Source organism: Macrobrachium nipponense, chromosome 32 (genome assembly GCF_015104395.2).
Source record: "Macrobrachium nipponense isolate FS-2020 chromosome 32, ASM1510439v2, whole genome shotgun sequence".
Lineage (NCBI taxonomy): Eukaryota > Metazoa > Arthropoda > Malacostraca > Decapoda > Palaemonidae > Macrobrachium > Macrobrachium nipponense.
This window is the reverse complement of record NC_061094.1, coordinates 13,309,049-13,327,487: the sequence shown is the minus strand read 5'-3', so window position 1 is coordinate 13,327,487 and position 18,439 is coordinate 13,309,049. Positions and strand designations below refer to the sequence as shown.

General features: G+C 36.3%; 1 protein-coding gene across 1 annotated transcript in view; it reads right to left on the bottom strand.

The window, feature by feature from the left end:
• Positions 1 to 18,439, bottom strand: part of LOC135207366 (phosphatidylinositide phosphatase SAC2-like) — a 163,861-nt gene that overhangs the window by 88,000 nt on the left and 57,422 nt on the right. The window contains exons 7-8 of the mRNA XM_064239095.1: positions 6,425 to 6,483; positions 6,034 to 6,208 (exon numbers count right to left, since the gene is read on the bottom strand). Coding sequence (XP_064095165.1) covers positions 6,034 to 6,208; positions 6,425 to 6,483 — 234 coding nt within the window. The remainder of the gene's footprint in view (positions 1 to 6,033; positions 6,209 to 6,424; positions 6,484 to 18,439) is intronic.

Below are 18,439 nucleotides of genomic sequence, written 5' to 3'. Positions count from 1 at the left end.
AGACCGCTTCGTATTTACAGCAGGAGTCTCTTTAGGCCTTTTGGTGGAATGAGTAAGAAGATCCTGGATGCTTTTCTTCTGTAACTCAGAAGCTATGTCGAGGTCTGTAGACTGGGAAACAGGTGTCTTTTAACCAGTGGCGAATATAGCAATGCCGATCCTTGAGTAGCTGTAACTCCCTTAGAGGTGTATGAACACCAAAGCTCCCTCAAGCTAGTTCATGGGAGCCATCTGTAATTCTCCTGTCGATACAAGATAAAACTCCTAACCAGTCTGATAAAACAGTCTCTGGCTAGACTGCGCAAGATCTAATTTTGCAGGCCAAAGCACCCACTGCCCAATCAAGAAATTTCATAACTTTGAACACTTTAAAGATGTTCTTGAGTAGATGCGCAAGTTCCGAGGTTGAAAACAAAATCTTGGCTGACAAGAAAGCAGAGCGCCTGGCCAAATCTACAAATCCCGAGAAGTCTCCATGGGAAGAGGCACAGATTCCCATGGATGGCGTCTCTTCAGTGGCATCTAAGAGATACCTCCATCTTGACTTCCTACAGGGAGGAAAACTAAAAGAGGTCCTGCCTTGATCCCTCTTTTTTTGCTAGCCACCCTCCCATGTCCTTCAATGTTTTCTTTGCCGAAGAAGAAAGCACCATCTTTGGTATAATGGAGGAAGCAGATGAAGGCATATCCATCACTAACAATGTGGGCGATGAGAGAGTTGTAGGTGAAAAGAAGGTCGGATAAGAAGCCAACAGGGACTTCATTAAGGCGACGTACGCTGAAGAGGCAGCTTGATTCTCTACCTCTTCCTCTTCCAATGAAACAGGAGAAAGATCTGCAGGAGCTTGGGTTGTGTCTGCAACTGGAGGAGCTTGGGGAGTTGGAGCTACGACAGGTGCCTGAAGAAGTTCCGCACCTAAGGACACTTGATGTGTCGTGGGAGCATTAATAAGGAAGGCCAAAATGTTGTCCAGTTTCAGCTAAATAGGGTACACTTTGGTTGAAACTGTGGGATCTACCAGAGGATGAGGAGGCGCCAATGGGCGTCAGGTGCAACAGCACCTTGCCGTGATTCCATACCAGTGGGCGCTACCTGGCGGTTGTTGATATAAGAAGGTTCTGGTGCCAATGGGCGCTTCATTGCTTCTGACATCGCGGGCGCCTTGGGAGTAGCAGGCGCTGGGAGAGCATCACCTTCTGAGAGGCAATCAGAAGAAATTGCTCCCGACTGTCCCAATGGCTGCAAGATGGGCAGGGAGCTCTAGACCTCTTTACAGGAACCATAGGTGGCTCCGCTACGTCCTACGTCTTGAGATGCCGAGACTTACTGCTTGAGAACCATTGACGATGACGATAACAAGGAGAGGAGTCTTCGGATATATGTATATCTTAGTTTACCCAGACCACTGAGCTGATTAACAGCTCTCCTAGGGCTGGCATGGATTAGATATTTGTATGTGGCTAGGAACCAATTGGTTGCCTAGCAACTGGACCTACAGCTTATTGTGGGATCCGAACCACATTATATCAAGAACGTAATTTCTAATCACCTAAAGCAAATTCCTCTGTTTACATATTGGCAGAACGGGGAATTGAACTCGTGACTACTGAATCGGTAGGTAAGCTCGTAAACCTCTTGTCCAATGAGGAACTAGGAGTCTTCGGAACTAGATAACTTATTGACTTCCAAAGAGACCTTTCCAGTGGTTCTCTGTTGCAACCTGGGAAACTTCAACAGGTTGAACTGAGGGGGCAATTGCTTCTGGGCAGATCCCACCAACCTCCCTTGGGCTACCACTTTGACTCCTCCCATGTACTGGGGAGTATGCCAGTAACCTTTGTCTAAGAGAGTCGCTGGGACGAGCATCCACCTCCTCCACTAACGCAGCACTGTCACTTTTTCCCTTGTCCATCCAGACTTTCACTGATGAACCAAGCTGCTCCATTGTCTGAACTAACAGAGAAAAGCATTTTTCAAGCTTTTCTTCTAAGTTGGTGATGAGGTTAGGATCGGAAGTGTGGGTGGCTGAAACTTGAGAAGGTCGTACAGCAAGAGAACTGGATATTGGGCTAGGGAAATAACAGGAACATTTGAATCCGATGATCCCTGACTAGCTGATTTTGAACTAGCTCTAGCTAAAGCTTTTCTCTTCCTATCTCTATCCAATTTTCTTAAAAGAGATTTCTAAGTTCCTACGTGTTCTCTCATTCCAATCTACACACTCATTACACCTTATATCCACAGAGTATACTTGCCCACAACATGATCAGCACAATGTTGGAAAAAAGGAGAGAGAAGTCGGTAATTAAGTCCAAAAACTATCTAGTTCTTTAGTAACACGAACTTACAACTAAACAGATATCGATGAATCGACCAACACAACGTAATAATACTTCACCAAATGCTGAAAAACAAAAGGAAAACTGAATTAGCTGCAGCTGACAACCAGTCTATAGCTATCAGCCGGCAGATACAAACTGAGCTCTTTACCAATTAGTTCCTCTCTTTCCGCAAAAGTGGGCGGGGTTGTGGTTACCTAACCAAAACAATACAGAAAATTAATGCGACATGTGAATTTTGGAATTAACTGCCGGGCGAGTGAAACTCTTAGTTATATAATTAATGGGTAAGTTCCATAATTAAAAGTATAAATTTTTAGTTTTTTGCTGGCGCAGGTAAGTACTAACTAAATCTGTTAAGCTGAAGTGCCAGTGTACGTACATGGTACTGATCCTTAGGTGGCTTAGCAAATTGTGGTTCCAAACATGGAGTGGGTCTCTGGCTTACAACAAAGGTAGGTCCATGCATCCTCTAAGACCATGGAAAGTTGAAAATTGTTAACCAAATACCAATCTAGTTACATACTGCATAACTCTACTGCTGATTCTTTTCCTTAACAACACAGCAGACAGACTGGCTATGTTGTGCTTTTCAGCAAAATCTCTTTCAACTATGGATGGAACAGCTAGTGACTGGTTCCAGATATAGCTTGGATTAAATGTTGGTGAAAGATCATCCTGTCTTGGTCAATCTAAAGAAATAAGTACAGCAACACACAATGAAAAACTTGCAAATAGCAGAAGAGTCGCCAGAAGGTGCAAAAGTGACAAGAGACACTGACTAAAGGACTGACCCAGCTCAGATCATCGCATCATCCGAGTAGTGGTACTGCCTAGGACTGGTTGCAAATACAACAACATTAATAAGAAGCCTTTCTCTTGAAATACTTCTTCCTCTTTGGCTGCACATGACCTCAAGCAGAACACTGTTCATGAAAGTTCCTGAGAACACTGGTCAGTTGCATTATAAATAGCTTGACAGTCTTGGCTCTTGCACAGTGACAAAACCATCCATAAGCCTAAATAACCAATACCTAATAGATTGATTTGATTATTAAAAAATTTAATTTTGGGATAATCACAAGTTCATCTCTTGGTAGAAGCAAATACTGGTGCCTTAATGCTCTTCTGCACTTTTTAACAGACAGGAATTGAGTCAGGTGAATTTCTGCTATAACTAGTAAGCACATTAGATAGGTATTGATAACAGAATGAAATGAAAGCAAAGAAATAATAAAATAGTCATGGAGAGAAAAGAGGATGAAAATTACATAAGTGTTGCTGACACTATTGCTAGAAGAGCCTGGGGAATAATATATCAACAGTAAGAAAGACAAATGAAAAAAAATTAGTTGGTCTGACAACAGAGAGCCTCTGGAGGTAAACTTACATATGCAAAATAATCAGTTACCACAAATAACTTTTTTGTGACTCATGAAATGGTTTGTTAACCCTTAAACACTGAGCCGGTATTTCCGAAAGTGTCTCCCGTATGCCGAAGCGGAAGTTTTTTTTCCAAAAAATCACAGTACGCTAAGTTTTCAAGATTAAGAGTTCATTTTTGGTTCCTTTTTTTGGCATTGCCTCCAATTTAGTATGCAACCATCAGAAATGAAAAAAATATCATTGTCATATATAAATATTGGAATATATGACAGGAAAAAAAAAAAAAAAAAAATTCACCATAAATCGAAATATTGTGCTAGAGACTTCCCGTTTGTTGCAAAATGAAGGTAATTGATTGAATATTACTAGACTGTAAGTGTTGTAGCTTACAATTGCAGTTTTCTACCATTTCAGTCGCGTTAAAGTTGACCAAAGGTTGAAATTTTGGCACTTATCGTTATTTATATGAAAATATTTCAAAACTGATAAAAGCTACAACCATGAGTTATTTTTTGTTGTATTCTACATGAAATTATGCACATTTTCATATATCAAACTTTATGTAATGGCTAATATAAAACGGTGCAAACATTACGACAATCTGATGAAAGAATTTCTGATTTTTTCGGCAGTTACTGCGCGGACATAAGGAAAAAGGTTTTTTCACAAATTCACCATAAATCGAAATATTGTGCTAGAGACTTCCAATCTGTTGCAAAATTAAGGTAAATGATTGAATATTACTAGAATGTAAGAGTTTTAGCTTACAATTGCGGTTTTTTACCATTTTGGTAGAGTCAAAGTTGACCAAAGGTTGAAATTTTGGCACTTATCGTTATTTATATGAAAATATTTCAAAACTGATAAAAGCTACAACCATGAGTTATTTTTTGTTGTATTTTACATGAAATTGCACACATTTTTATATATAAAACTTTATGTAACGGCTAATATAAAACGGTGCAAACATTACGACAATCTGATGAAAGAATTTCTGGTTTTTTCGGCAGAGTTCCCGCGCGGACGTAAGGAAAAGGGTTTTTAAAAAATTCACCATAAATCGAAATATTGTGCTAGAGACTTCCAATTTGTTGTAAATTTAAGGTAAAGGATTGAATATTACTAAAATGTAAGAGTTTTAGCTTACAATTGCGTTTTTCTACCATTTCGGTCGAGTCAAATTTGACCAAAGGTTGAAATTTTGGCACTTATCGTTATTTATATGAAAATATTTCAAAACTGATAAAAGCTACAACCATGGGTTGTTTTTTGTTGTATTCTACATGAAATTGCGCACATTTTCATATATAAAACTCTATGTAACGGCTAATATAAAACAGTGCAAAAATTATAACAGTGACGAAATAATTTCTGAGATGTGTCGCTGATGCTTTTTAGTGCGAGAAGAAAGAAATTAGCGCATGCGCGCCTGGGTAATGCTTGTAAACAAAACAATACCTTGATCTGTGAACTCCCAGCGTCCCTCAAGGCGCGATTCAAAATTTTTCGCCAAGTAGGCCTATAACTATTTTTCCGTGAATATTTTAAAAACTTTCGCGTCAATGTATTTTACGTCAATTAAGCACACGACAGACAATTTTCATTAACATAAAATACGTCCAATAGGCATTTAAGTGTTAAGAAACAAATTGAAGACTGCTGATCACCTTGCTCTCCAGGTCTATGATTCCTTTGCAAAGGAAATGATGATTTGAAATACTCTGTAGCTCTTGATATTGCCATGCCATTGACTTTTGGCTTTCTTTGTCACAGCACTTGCAAGCAATATATATAAAATTTCCTACTTCTACAGAACTGACTTTATTAGTGCCTCATACTTCAGATCTTCATTCTACAATGAAAATACTGCTTTCCTGCTTAGGTGTCAACAGCCTTTTTGTTTTATTACCAGGTTGGGAGGAGAAATGTTTTCACCACAATCATATTACAATGGATTAGCAATAAAATATTTTTCACCTGATGCTGCAAACAAAGTTGCCTGAAAGGATGGTCTGCATTTTCCAAGTTCTAATTGGTAATGACGATTTAGACCATTGCCAGAAGCTAAGCTTTTTAGCTATCTTTCTTAAGCTCTATTCCAACACAGAAAAAAACTTCTAAATTTGGTTTCACCTCTTCTGAATTTAGCTCCACAGAAGTTCGAAACACAATGTTTAAGCTGTATATCTTATAATAAAAAAATAATACTTAAGAGAAAATAGAAATGGAAAAATGACCAAATAAAGTCAAATCAAAACATACGTCATTAAATCATAGTGCATTGAATTCAGTAAAACTACAACTTACACAGGATCAGCATCAATGAGCCCCCATGCCCCTAAAATAGTTTCTGCATCTGGCACCAGCAGCTTTTTACAATCATCGATCACATGCTTGACATGTTCTGGAGTCATGGAGGATTCTTCCTCTTCACCAGCAAGCTCAGGATTAAAGGTGATCATATCTTCATTGATGGGATTACCTGTTGAAATAATTCACAACTGAGCCAAGCAGTTTAAGAAAGCTGTGAGAGGAACAAGAGCCATGAAAAAGTAAAGGAATAGATGTTACTGTACTTGACAGCACATTAACAAAAATCACTGTATCAGTTTTTTCAAGGAACATTTTCTTTCCTCTATTATACCTCTAAGAGATGAGTCAAATGCAAACAGGTGCTTGAGTAGATTCACCAACTAACCTAAGATATGATCAATTGAAGCCTGTCGATATGCATCTTTAAATCTGTTCATGTAGTACCTGAAAAAATAAAATGATGGATTACAGTATGCTGCTGCAATGCTTAGTAATGACATGCATAAAGAACATGACAGAAACATGCACATGGTGATGTTCCATATAAAACTAAGAATCAGGCAAAACTACAGCAATGCAGATAATGTAATTCCAGTTATAATGCACAGCATTTATCACTCCAATTAAGAAGCATATGCCAATATACCATACACAAGAAATCACAAATAACCAACCCAACATAACTGTAGGGTTGCAACAAGATATACACACATTATTTTGCACAATAAATATTGTTTTAAACAGCATATACAGAGCAAAAAATTGCAGCCAAATTAGTTTGCATGTCATAAACTGCAAAAAAAAATCTATACATCATCTGTAATGAATGTTTGTTTGAGTAGCTGGCCAGTGTTTGTGAGGTGTATGTCTGGGTAAGGGAAATGTTCTGCTGGATGGGCAAGAGAAAGACCTGTTCCTTTTTATAAAGGAGAAGACTAACAATTATAGGGGGCATAATGTCACTTACTCTACCAGGGAAAGTAGTATATGCTTCTGACAGGGAAAGTAAGACAAATGACAAATATATTAATAGAGGAAGAATAGTGGGAGTTTAGACCAAGAAGCAGTTGTGCATACCAAGTATATGTTATAAAGGAATTTTGTAAGAAGTTGGACAGTAAAGGGAAAAAGCTGTACTTGGCAGACATGGACCTATGTAGAAAGCTTACGGTAGAACTGAAAGAGAAGCAATGTAGAGAGTTCTGAAGATGTATGGCATACAAGTCAAGATGATAAGAATAACTTATTATCCTAACTTGTACACCACAGTATTTGACAATAACACATTTTTCTACAACTCCATCAATCATAAAATAGCCTTACTCTATGCAGATTCAGATACACCAACTTGAAAATACTTGCAAGAAGTCCCAATGCACATGCCCAGTTCATGCTCCACTGGCCTAGAAGAGAAGTGTCATTCCACCATGTCAACCTCCATCTCAAAGAAGAATACTGAAAAGGGAGGAGGGCAGTAGAAGCTCATAATTATTAATGAGTTTGCAGAAAAAGTGTGTTTTATAGAAAAAAATAATGTTTTGTGAACCCACAGATCATAAAATAGCTGGAAGGTCAAAGCAGAAGAGCCAAAGAAGAGGAGAAAAGACTGAGGTGCAAGACATTCAGCCTCTCACAGGGACAGGCAGTGGAGCAGTAATGGATCAATTAAAATCATGGGAGCTTCCATAAGTCCTATAAAAATCATGGGAGCTTCCATAAGTCATGCATTTGCAGCAAAAATATAAAGAAATAATCCCAGGATGTACAATCAGTAAGTACATTAGGCATAAAGGCATGTACTCCAGGATGATGTACTCTTTCATGTTTGCCAGAACCTTGAGGGATGAGATCATAAAGAGGATGAGGCTGCACTGGACAATCAGTCTAAACAAATGACAATCAATTCACACAAATATCAACTTGAGAAGAAGCTAGCCAATGTGCTTTGATTATGTCAAGTGCCCTCTTTAACCCTTAAGAGCCAAAGTGAAAAATCAAGATGCAGCACCCCAACCCAGGTAAACTTTGAGGTTGGCAAGTTTAAGAAAAAAACATATCATTGGAAAGATATGCAAATGCACAAAGTGCAAGAAATTTTTATTTTTTTATTTTCCCTACCTTCTATGAGAAGTTGAAAATGACTATTTACAACCCCTTGTGGGGCCTCTTTTACAAGACAATCGTAAATTTATCCAAGTTATACAAGTTTTATCTAATAATTTTTTATCATAAAATTATAATTACAGCTCATACAATATCATAACAGATAAGAACTAAAATCAGTAACAAATTCTGAGTATGTATATTTGTCCTAAAATATTTACATAAATTTATTGAGATTGAATATGTGGTAACATTTTTGGATTATATACTATGCCTTTTCTAATATTTCTTTGTATGTTTCTTTTCAAAATCCCAACTATAGTAGACAAACTATCATAGAGAGGCAGTACATGCTCCCTTCTCTTATGAACCCCCAACTTGATTTTCCCACCCGATACCCCCAAATCAATGCCGCATAATATTGTTCCTCACCATGAGTACATCCATCGCCCACCCAAAACCTGTTACTGCTACTAATGTGAGCATATTTGTTCATTAAGGGTTAAGGATCGCAGAGAGTTTTAGGTAGTCATTAAAGACCAAGATCATGAATTGTAAGATGCCAACTAATGAGACATCCAAATAAACGTGCAATAGCCCGCTGAAGCCAAATCAAGATAGAATTCAACAAAACAAGATGATCTGGTGACTTGTGGAAGAACATACATTTGGTACTTGGAGATATCATCCAGAAGGCCCTTGCAAGGCACTGGGGCCTATCATCAACAAACAAGGAAGGCAAGACAAGAACTGTAAGAGAGTCCAAAAATTAGCCAAATCTAGAAAACTGAACCTTGGCTGTGATCTCTGTGACATAAAAAGCTTCACCTGACAGACAGGACATGGAGCACACTAAAATGCCTGGTGGAGGCAAGAGCAGCTAAGAACACCATTTGAGGTGGTCATCAGGGGCCGATAAGGCAGTCTAGTAAGGTTGCAAACCACCAAGGTCAAGTCCTAACTTGGAGATTTATTCTGGTAACAAGCAAAATGCCCTGAAATTTTTATTTTAAAATCTGATAACTGAAGGAATTGGTTAGAACGAGACCGTGGGCTTTAAGTACATAAGAATCCCTTTTGTCACAGCATGCACTGAACTATTTCCCCTTTCCTTGTTAAAGGACAGTGGTGGATGACCTGCCAGGGGGGCATGACAGCAGGTGCAGCAACATCTGAAAAGTTTCTCTAAGATTACTCTTGATAACCTCCAAGTGGCTTTGGATCATAAAGAAAATTTTAAAAAAAAATTTATTAGTGCTTTTATCAAAATGCACTAAAAAGTTAAAAAGAAATTTTTTGTGAGACACTAGGATTTTCTTACAATTAATCTTGTCTACAAAAATAAAATGTGGGTGCCAAACATGGAAGGAAGTGCTACAAAAAAAGAAATATATTTCTTCATTTCTTGTAATATTTCCTCCCATGTTTGGCATTCACTTTTATTTTTATAGATATGATTAATTAATTTTAAGAAAATCCTTCCCTCAAAAATTTTTTTAACTTTAAAGTGCATTTTATGTAATAAAAGTGTGTTTTAAAGTTTTTTTATATTTCTTTATCTATACTTTTTAGTTTTGACCAAAATCGTAACTGATTTATTATTGTAGCTAGAGAAATTGATATCCTGTCGAGCCAAAGGTGGTTTGAAGGATCCAAAGTTATTAACCTGTCTACCAAGTCAGAGAAGTTGTGAAAAACTAGAAGACTTTCATACAAATCCTGAGATACTGGGAAAGGTCACTGTAGGGTCATTAGAGGTCACTGCTGACCTACTGATCATTTAAGTTTGTATGTATTGTCACTGTTATTGAGTAACCATGCACAATTTTAAGTCCATCGGATGAAGGGAACAGGTAAAAAATTGAGTTACAAGTTCTGACCCAAACAGACAGACGGATGCAAAAGTCAAGTTAAATAAAAGCAAGTAAAAAAGGGAAGGTGACTATGGAATTGTTGGAAATGGGACTGTTTCAGCTCTCCTGTCCATGTGGAAAGAACTGGGAGTTGTCCACAATTAGGCCTAGTCGATGCATGAAAATTCACTAGAAGCCCAAGTGAGAGAAGGCCATCCCAAGATTATGAACACTAGGATCAAGATGAACAGTGACATCAAAGCTACCTTCCTTCATGAAGCTAGGTGTAGTGGTGGGAGGGAATGAAGCTGCTGCTGTTATGACTCCAGATGGCCCTATTACCACCTAACAAGACTTGGCCATATGTCAAGAGTGACACAGAAACCTGGATAGTCTCCTGGAGACAACAAAACTTATTACCAAAAAGGTGGAGCAATTCTAGGTTGATGTCAATCTGCATACCCAGGTACACTAACTGTGTGGAAGGAGCTACATCTGACTTTTCAAAGTTTATCTGCATGCCCAATGACCAGTACAGTTCCAGAATCAGTGTCTGCTTTCTCAACTCCTCTCATGATGAAGTCAACCCAGGAAGTTATCCTGATGCAAATGGTAACAAGCCCAGGTAGCTGACTGACTCAGTTCTGGTGAAGACCTGAGAGCTTATACAGGCAGTCCCCGGGTTACGACGGGTTTAGCTTACTACATTTCAATGTTACAATGCTTTTCAATTATATTTATCAGAAATTATTTCCAGAGTTACAACGCATGTTCCAGGATTACGACACCTACAACGCTGATCTGGCAGAAGAAATATGACACCAAAATTGCAAAATAATCAATATTTGAAATTTTTTTTTTGAAAAATGTAATAAGAATGCAATTTATATAGTTTTGAATGCACCCAAAGCATTAAAAGTAAGGTTTTCTTAGGATTTTTGACGATATTCAGGCTTACGACGATTTTTAGCTTACAACGCGTCTCAAGAACAGAACCCCCATCGTACCCCGGGGACTGCCTGTAAACTGACTGAAGCAAAACTATTTCCTAATCCACTAGAAACATGGCATGGGTTTTCTTTGGCCTAACAGATGAAAGCAGGCAGTGGATCAAGAGGAAACAAGGGTCAGAGAACCACAAGGGCTTCAACTACAGGAAGCCAAGCTGAAGAGACAAGGAGAGCTGGTGGTCATGCTTGAAGGTCCTAAAGGATGATGAGAAGATGCAGAGGGCACTGGTTGGAATCAGGAGAGCCTCATTTACTGGAGGGTACAAGAGAACAACAACTCTGTTCTTGGGTAAGCTTACTAGATTGAATGGGCTTGAGGCATGAGACTATTGGAGATTCAAATTAACTTAGAGACCAAGATATCTCTCAAAATGGTCTCTTGATACTCTTAGTCATGGGGGCATTCCACGGACAGTTGGGATAGGGCAATTTGTATCGGAATGTCGTGCAGATGAGGGGCCTGTGATCAAAGAAGTGGTAAGCTGGAGATAATACAAACCAAACCCTGCAAGAAGCATGAGTCGTCTGCACTAGGGTAGCAAACTATGCTGAAGCTAAGGAGTACACCAAAACGTACACAAAAAAGTTGAGTACATGGTAAAGTACATGGGTATGGTTGGTGGGAGCTGTCATGTATACAACAGCATCTGAGTAGCACTCTGGGAAGTTGGGCATGTGAAAGCAGGCACGTATGTGAAAGCTGTTGCAATCACAGAAGCAGGAGTGTGTACTGGAACAGATATGTATATGGGAAGGGACCACAGAAAACAGAGATGGTGTATACACAACAAACATCACTGAAGGAGGCAATACTGTTGAAGTGGAAGATTTTGAAGTCATGATTGTTCCACCTGTGGAAGAATCAACTAAAGCGCATAGTCTACTCCAGCCGGCTCAGGATAGAGGTGCTCGCTGAATGAATGATCAACAAAAGGGAAGGCGTTCGAAGGTTCACAGGTGGTGATGAAAGGACTGTGGAAGGTGAATAAGAAGGCAGCAGTTAACGAAGAGACAAGACGATCTTCCCAGTGGCCATAGGGATGGAGATATCAATGGACAAAAAGATTTTTCAAATATAAAGACAGGGAGTGATGAAATTAAAGATACTCATTATCCCTTATGAGACTAGAGACTTTACAGTTATGACTGCAGTACATACAGATGAGGAAAAATATGAAGACTCACCAACTATGGTGCTTGATGCACATATATGCTCTCACATCAAAGTCTAGGAACCATTGATTAACAGTTCTGGTCACAATAACAGAACAGCTTTGTTGAGGGAACATTCTTAGCTCCTATGTTAATGGTACTATAAATACAGGTTCTGGCCCCCCCAAAAAATACATGAACTATTGTATATGACTTATTATCCTTGCCCAAACAAGTATGGAAAGGTATGATTAAGGTAAAAAAAATCCAAAATACTAACAACAGAAAACTGAATGCAAAAACGGTAAACAATCCCTGATAAGCAATAAGAATGGGCAAAATTTACTCTACAAATGTCCCATGTTAACCCAAAGCAAAAAATGAATAAACACAACAAAATTATTTACTGACATTATAGGAATCACATGAATGTGGGATTCCTGAAAACTGAAATAGTGAATACTCACAGTGACAGCTTTGGTGAGAATTCCACCAACCAAAACGCAAAAAGACACTAAATTAGCAATATGCACAAAACTATGCAAAACACATCCAAGTGAAACAAAAGGAGTGGAGTGAACAACTGAGTGAATAAAAAGTAATGAACACATCATAACAGAACAAATGGTTATACTCCTGGGAAGCAAAGCAGAAGAATAAACTGAAAACAAAGGGGAGAATGAGCGAGGCATGCAGTAGGATTTTTCTCCTTGCTAGAACTTTCAAGTTTGTGAGACTAGATCTGCTCACATGGAGCAAGGTTTTTTCTAGGACCAAATGTATTTGTACGCAGGAGCCTGACTGGTTTGGGGCTCAACAAGAGCATGTCATGTCTTGATGCTATTAATATGTTTAAGGAGGAAGTGGTGTGAGATATCCAGAAAAACGTAGAAAAAAAATCTGTGGGATTGGAAAATGAGTTGTGATTACGTGGAGAGTCTTGACTGGGGATAATAAAAAGAGAAACTGAATGTTCAGAAGAGTAAGGACTTAAGAATAGATGATCGTAAGATAAAAGAATAAGTGAAGCACGAATGGCAGTATGATGTGTGCAAAATATAGGGATGAAACATGAAGTCATGGATGCTGCTGTTATAATGTACATATAAAGTACAAAGGAAATGTTGAACTAATTCTACTTCATGAAGTGGGGATGCTGAATATCAATGCAAGAAAAAAGTTTCAGCCTTATAACTGACCTGCTTGTGTAATGTAATGTTTATGGTGTAATAATGAAAAAGTTAGGAATTGTGTGCATACATATAAATGAGAAAAAGATTAGCTTACATGAAAGGATGGATCATTGTGTTTCAAGTTGATTCAGTCATGTGGACGAACAGATGTCTTGTTGATGAAGTATGTAAAAATCAACACAGTTAAGAGGAAGCAGAAAAAAGATATAGAAGTGGTGGATAGATGGAAAGAAAAGGTACTAATAATTGTATAGGGTGACAACTTTGTGTCAGTTAAAGTATGAAAGTTGCATTGAAAATAAAAAAAAAATAAAATATATATATATATATATATGTATATATGTATATATATATATATATATATATATATATATATATATATATATATATATATATATATACTTTACTGACACAAAGTTGTCACCCTATACAATTATTAGTACCTTTTCTTTCCATCTATCCACCACTTCTATATCTTTTTTCTGCTTCCTCTTAACTGTGTTGATTTTTACATACTTCATCAACAAGACATCTGTTCGTCCACATGACTGAATCAACTTGAAACACAATGATCCATCCTTTCATGTAAGCTAATCTTTTTCTCATTTATATGTATGCACATAATTCCTAACTTTTTCATTATTACACCCATAAACATTATATTACACAAGCAGGTCAGTTATAAGGCTGAAACTTTTTTCTTGCATTGATATTCAGCATCCCCACTTCATGAAGTAGAATTAGTTCAACATTTCCTTTGTACTTTATATGTACATTATAACAGCAGCATCCATGACTTCATGTTTCATCCCTATATATATATATATATATATATATATATATATATATATATATATATATATATATATATATATATATATATATATACACACACACACACACACACACATATACATATATACTTTATATGTACATTATAACAGCAGCATCCATGACTTCATGTATATATATATATATATATATATATATATATATATATATATATATATATATATATATAATATATACACACACACACACAACACATATACATATACATATACATACACACACACACACACACACACACACACACACACACACATATATATATAATAATATATTTATATATATTTATATATATATAGATATATGATATAGATATATATATATCATATATATATATATATATAATATATACAGTAGGTACCTCGAGATATGAAATTAATCCGTTCCGAGACGGCCTTCGTATCAAGAGTTTTTCGTATCTTGGAACACATTTTAACATTGTAAAATGGCTAATCCGTTCCAAGCCCTCCAAAAACACCCCAGTAAATTATATTTCCAGGCCTAAAAAACACATGTTCTTGGGTTACGACGGAAGAAATATGACTCCAAAAAGGCCAAAAACAAAATACTGTACATACTTGAGTATTATTCAACTGCATATAATGTTCACCCCCATTTTTACATTTTATGCATATATTAGGACTTTGGCATATGTCCCTTAGCAATAAGCCTAGCCTATGTTAGCAGTTGCTACTGTAGCCTAGTCTATGATTCTGACATCTAAACCTAAGAGCTAAAACCTTAGAATATGCCAATAAAAATGTATAAATAATCAGTATGTACTCATTTCAAATAATTATTAATTAATCATTAACTATAATACACAAGCAAACAAAAAACAAACCTTTCAATCGATTGTTTACATTCAGATCTTACCCATCTTACGAGTATGGAACGACCGCCAAGCAATCATTTTTCCTAGCACACAGTAAGGCATAAATTGTCATTAGTATCTCTCTTCAACTAATGAAACCACCAAACAGTATAATAACCATTCATTTCTATTCTTTATTCTATCTTTACCTAACGGAGATACCGAGTTACTGACAGCTATAATGAAACATATGTAACACGTATACGTAACGTAATAATAAAACAGAAGAGGAATTCTAAAAAATGCGTATTTGTTGGCAGTCTGATTTATTTTATATTTTATGATATCTAATTCACATTTTTTTTTATTAAATGTATTGCATGTACTCATTTCAAATAATTATTAAGTAACCATTAACTATAACAACAAACAAAAAAAAAGCTTCCAAACGTCTGTTTACATCCAGCACTTATGAGTATCGAACGATCGCCAAGCAATCACTTTTACACAGTAAGCCATAAATTTTCATTCTCTCTCTTCAACTACTGAAACCACCAAACAGTATAATAACCATTCATTTCTATCTTTATTCTATCTTTACCTAATGTTTTTTTTTTTTTATTAAATGTATTGCATGAATACTAAGTTTTTCAATTTACAGCAACCTTTTACCAATAGAATACTTAAAGCACAAGGGGTAGATGCTGACCAATAGGAGAGCAGGACCTTATGGGGTGACTAGCATCAGGAGCCAATGGGAGAGCGGGAGGATGGTGGCGAGTTTACTCGTTGGCGGCGCGGGAGTTTTAAAATTGTTCTCGGTGGTCCAGGCGAATCTCGGGACTTTATAGCAACAACCTTTCGTATCTTGAAAACTTTTCGTATGTAGAGCAGTAAAATTTTCGTATTGGCTTTCGTAACTTGGATTTTTCGTAATTTGAGCCTTTCGTATCTCGAGGTACTACTGTATATTGTATATATTATATATAATATATATATATATATAGATATATATTATAATATATATATATATATATATATATATAATTTTAATAGTTATAATAGCCTATCTGACTTATGAAATAGGCCAATAGTTCAAACATACACATTTTGTATCGCATGTATGGTAACTGAATATGGTAAACACTGATATTAAAGTTGCTGCATAAAAATACATACTACTTTAGTGGCAATACACCCTTAGCAAGCTGTGAGTAAACACAGGTAGTCTACCTACCTACCTAATTATGTGCTATTTATATGAGAGAGAGAGAGAGAGAGAGAGAGAGAGAGAGAGAGAGAGAGAGAGAGAGAGAGAGAGAGAGAGAGAGAGAGAGAGAGAGAGAGAGAGAGAGAGAGAGGAGTTGCATTTTTTCAAAGAGTATTAAGGCAGTATATTTGGTTACGTATATGGGGGAAAAAGGTAGATAATTGCCTTTCGTGTAGTTTTCAGTTTAAAGTGTGATAGTTGTTGTTTATAAGCATATTTAGTGTTCATGGTTATGCAGTATTCACAAGGTAAGGTGCGGAAATATAGAGTTGCCCTTGAACACCTGTAAATTATTTCATAAATTCGCTCGCAACGGGTGGAGGCAGCAGCATACAATCAGGGAGCGAGAGAGACCAAATTACAATAGCCTCAATGTATCCCCATCTTCTAGTTAAATAAGTTCAAAAACAGCAAAAAAGAATGATGAAAGTGTGCAGCCATGAACAACCCAACAAGAAACAACTTTATTGCCAAATACAACAATAGTAAACAATTAATGAAGTCATGTTATAAATGATGTTATGTAGAAAAGGACTGAGATATTTTTATGTAAATATGTAACTTTATTTGCTATAGATCAAAGATCAACAAGGAAATATATACTGTTAAATTTAAACCAAGTTCTAGCTGAAGCTGAGAAAAATGTTCAAACTGCTAATGACTATTATCATACATCGGTAACAAGGATAAAACTTCTGTAAACTTATGCTATCAAACACAACCATAGATAAAATTGAGAGAAAATCATTTTAATCAAAGCTACTGGGCTTCAAAAAACACATTGTACTGCTGTTTTCACACTGATAAATGATAAATAACGTAAAGCTCGTATAGTATTTGTGATCAAACAAACTGAAAATAACGAACGGAATCTTGTAATTTTTTTACTCAATAAGCATGTCGCCAACGCAGTTTGGTAATTATATAAATAATTTAGTTCACAATCACAACAAGTTGTATTTAGGTCATATTTCGACTTAAAAACAAGTCGTATAACAAAAAATGACCTTTTCTCACATAAGCCAAGTACGTATCTAGATATTCGTTCATGCTGACTAGAAGCAAGAAAATTCACTCAGAATTGAGTTAAATATGACAAAATAAACTTGTAGTCGCCATCAACTGATTTCCAAACCAAAATTTTGACTGCTATGCTAGTATTTTATAATACAATAATATGAGAATACATACTATATTATTGAATACAGAGAAGTAATTTATAACTTTTTAAAAGTTTCATGGAAAAGATACGTGTAACCACGATCTAGAAATTTGTATTTTACACATTTTTAATTAGAGATGAAATATCAACAGATAAAATATTCTCTTGTGTACTGTTACGGGGCATGATAAACATACATAGTTAGCTAACTTGTAATAAAATACATACTGTACAATAAATAAAGCGGAGCCAAAAGAAAAATGGCAACTCACGATACTGCACTCAATCATGTGACCCTTAGAATTTTGTCCCCTCAACATTATTTCATAGTAGTAAATCTCATGCGTTATGCAATAGCCCAGATAATTACAGGCTAACCTCTTTTCCTCAGTAATCCCATCTTGTTAAAGAAGTAAATTCTCTTTACTTACTGAACAAATTTAATTTTTCGTAGATAATATTGTATTAGGCTGTGCTCATAAAGTGAATTTAATTTTCAATGGATCATACGGCACTAGGATGAGCGCGTAATTTCATTTTTGGTAGATTGTACTAGGCTGGGCTTTCAAACATGATTACTATACTTATGGCTTATGTAACAATTCATATCCATCCCTTATAATTAACAATCACTTACTGTATTACATCACCACTTACCAAAGAACTGACATAAACAACATCAAGTACAACATGAACAATGAATCAGGAAAAAAGCTGTTTTGTGATTTGACGAACTTTACTATAAGGGGACTTCATTCTAATGAAATATGTTAGTTTACCTCCGTCTACCCATTTTCCATTTCTGTGTAAGAATAAAAATAATTCCAGTAATAATCCATGTCTTTTAGCAACTAAACATTATTTTCCTAATTATTTCAGTACTTAGCAGGCCTCAATCAGTATGTAAACATTAATCTAACCTACTTAAAAGCAAATGGCTTAAAATCAGTTTTTTTATATTACAATGATGATTTAACATGACAATAATACAATA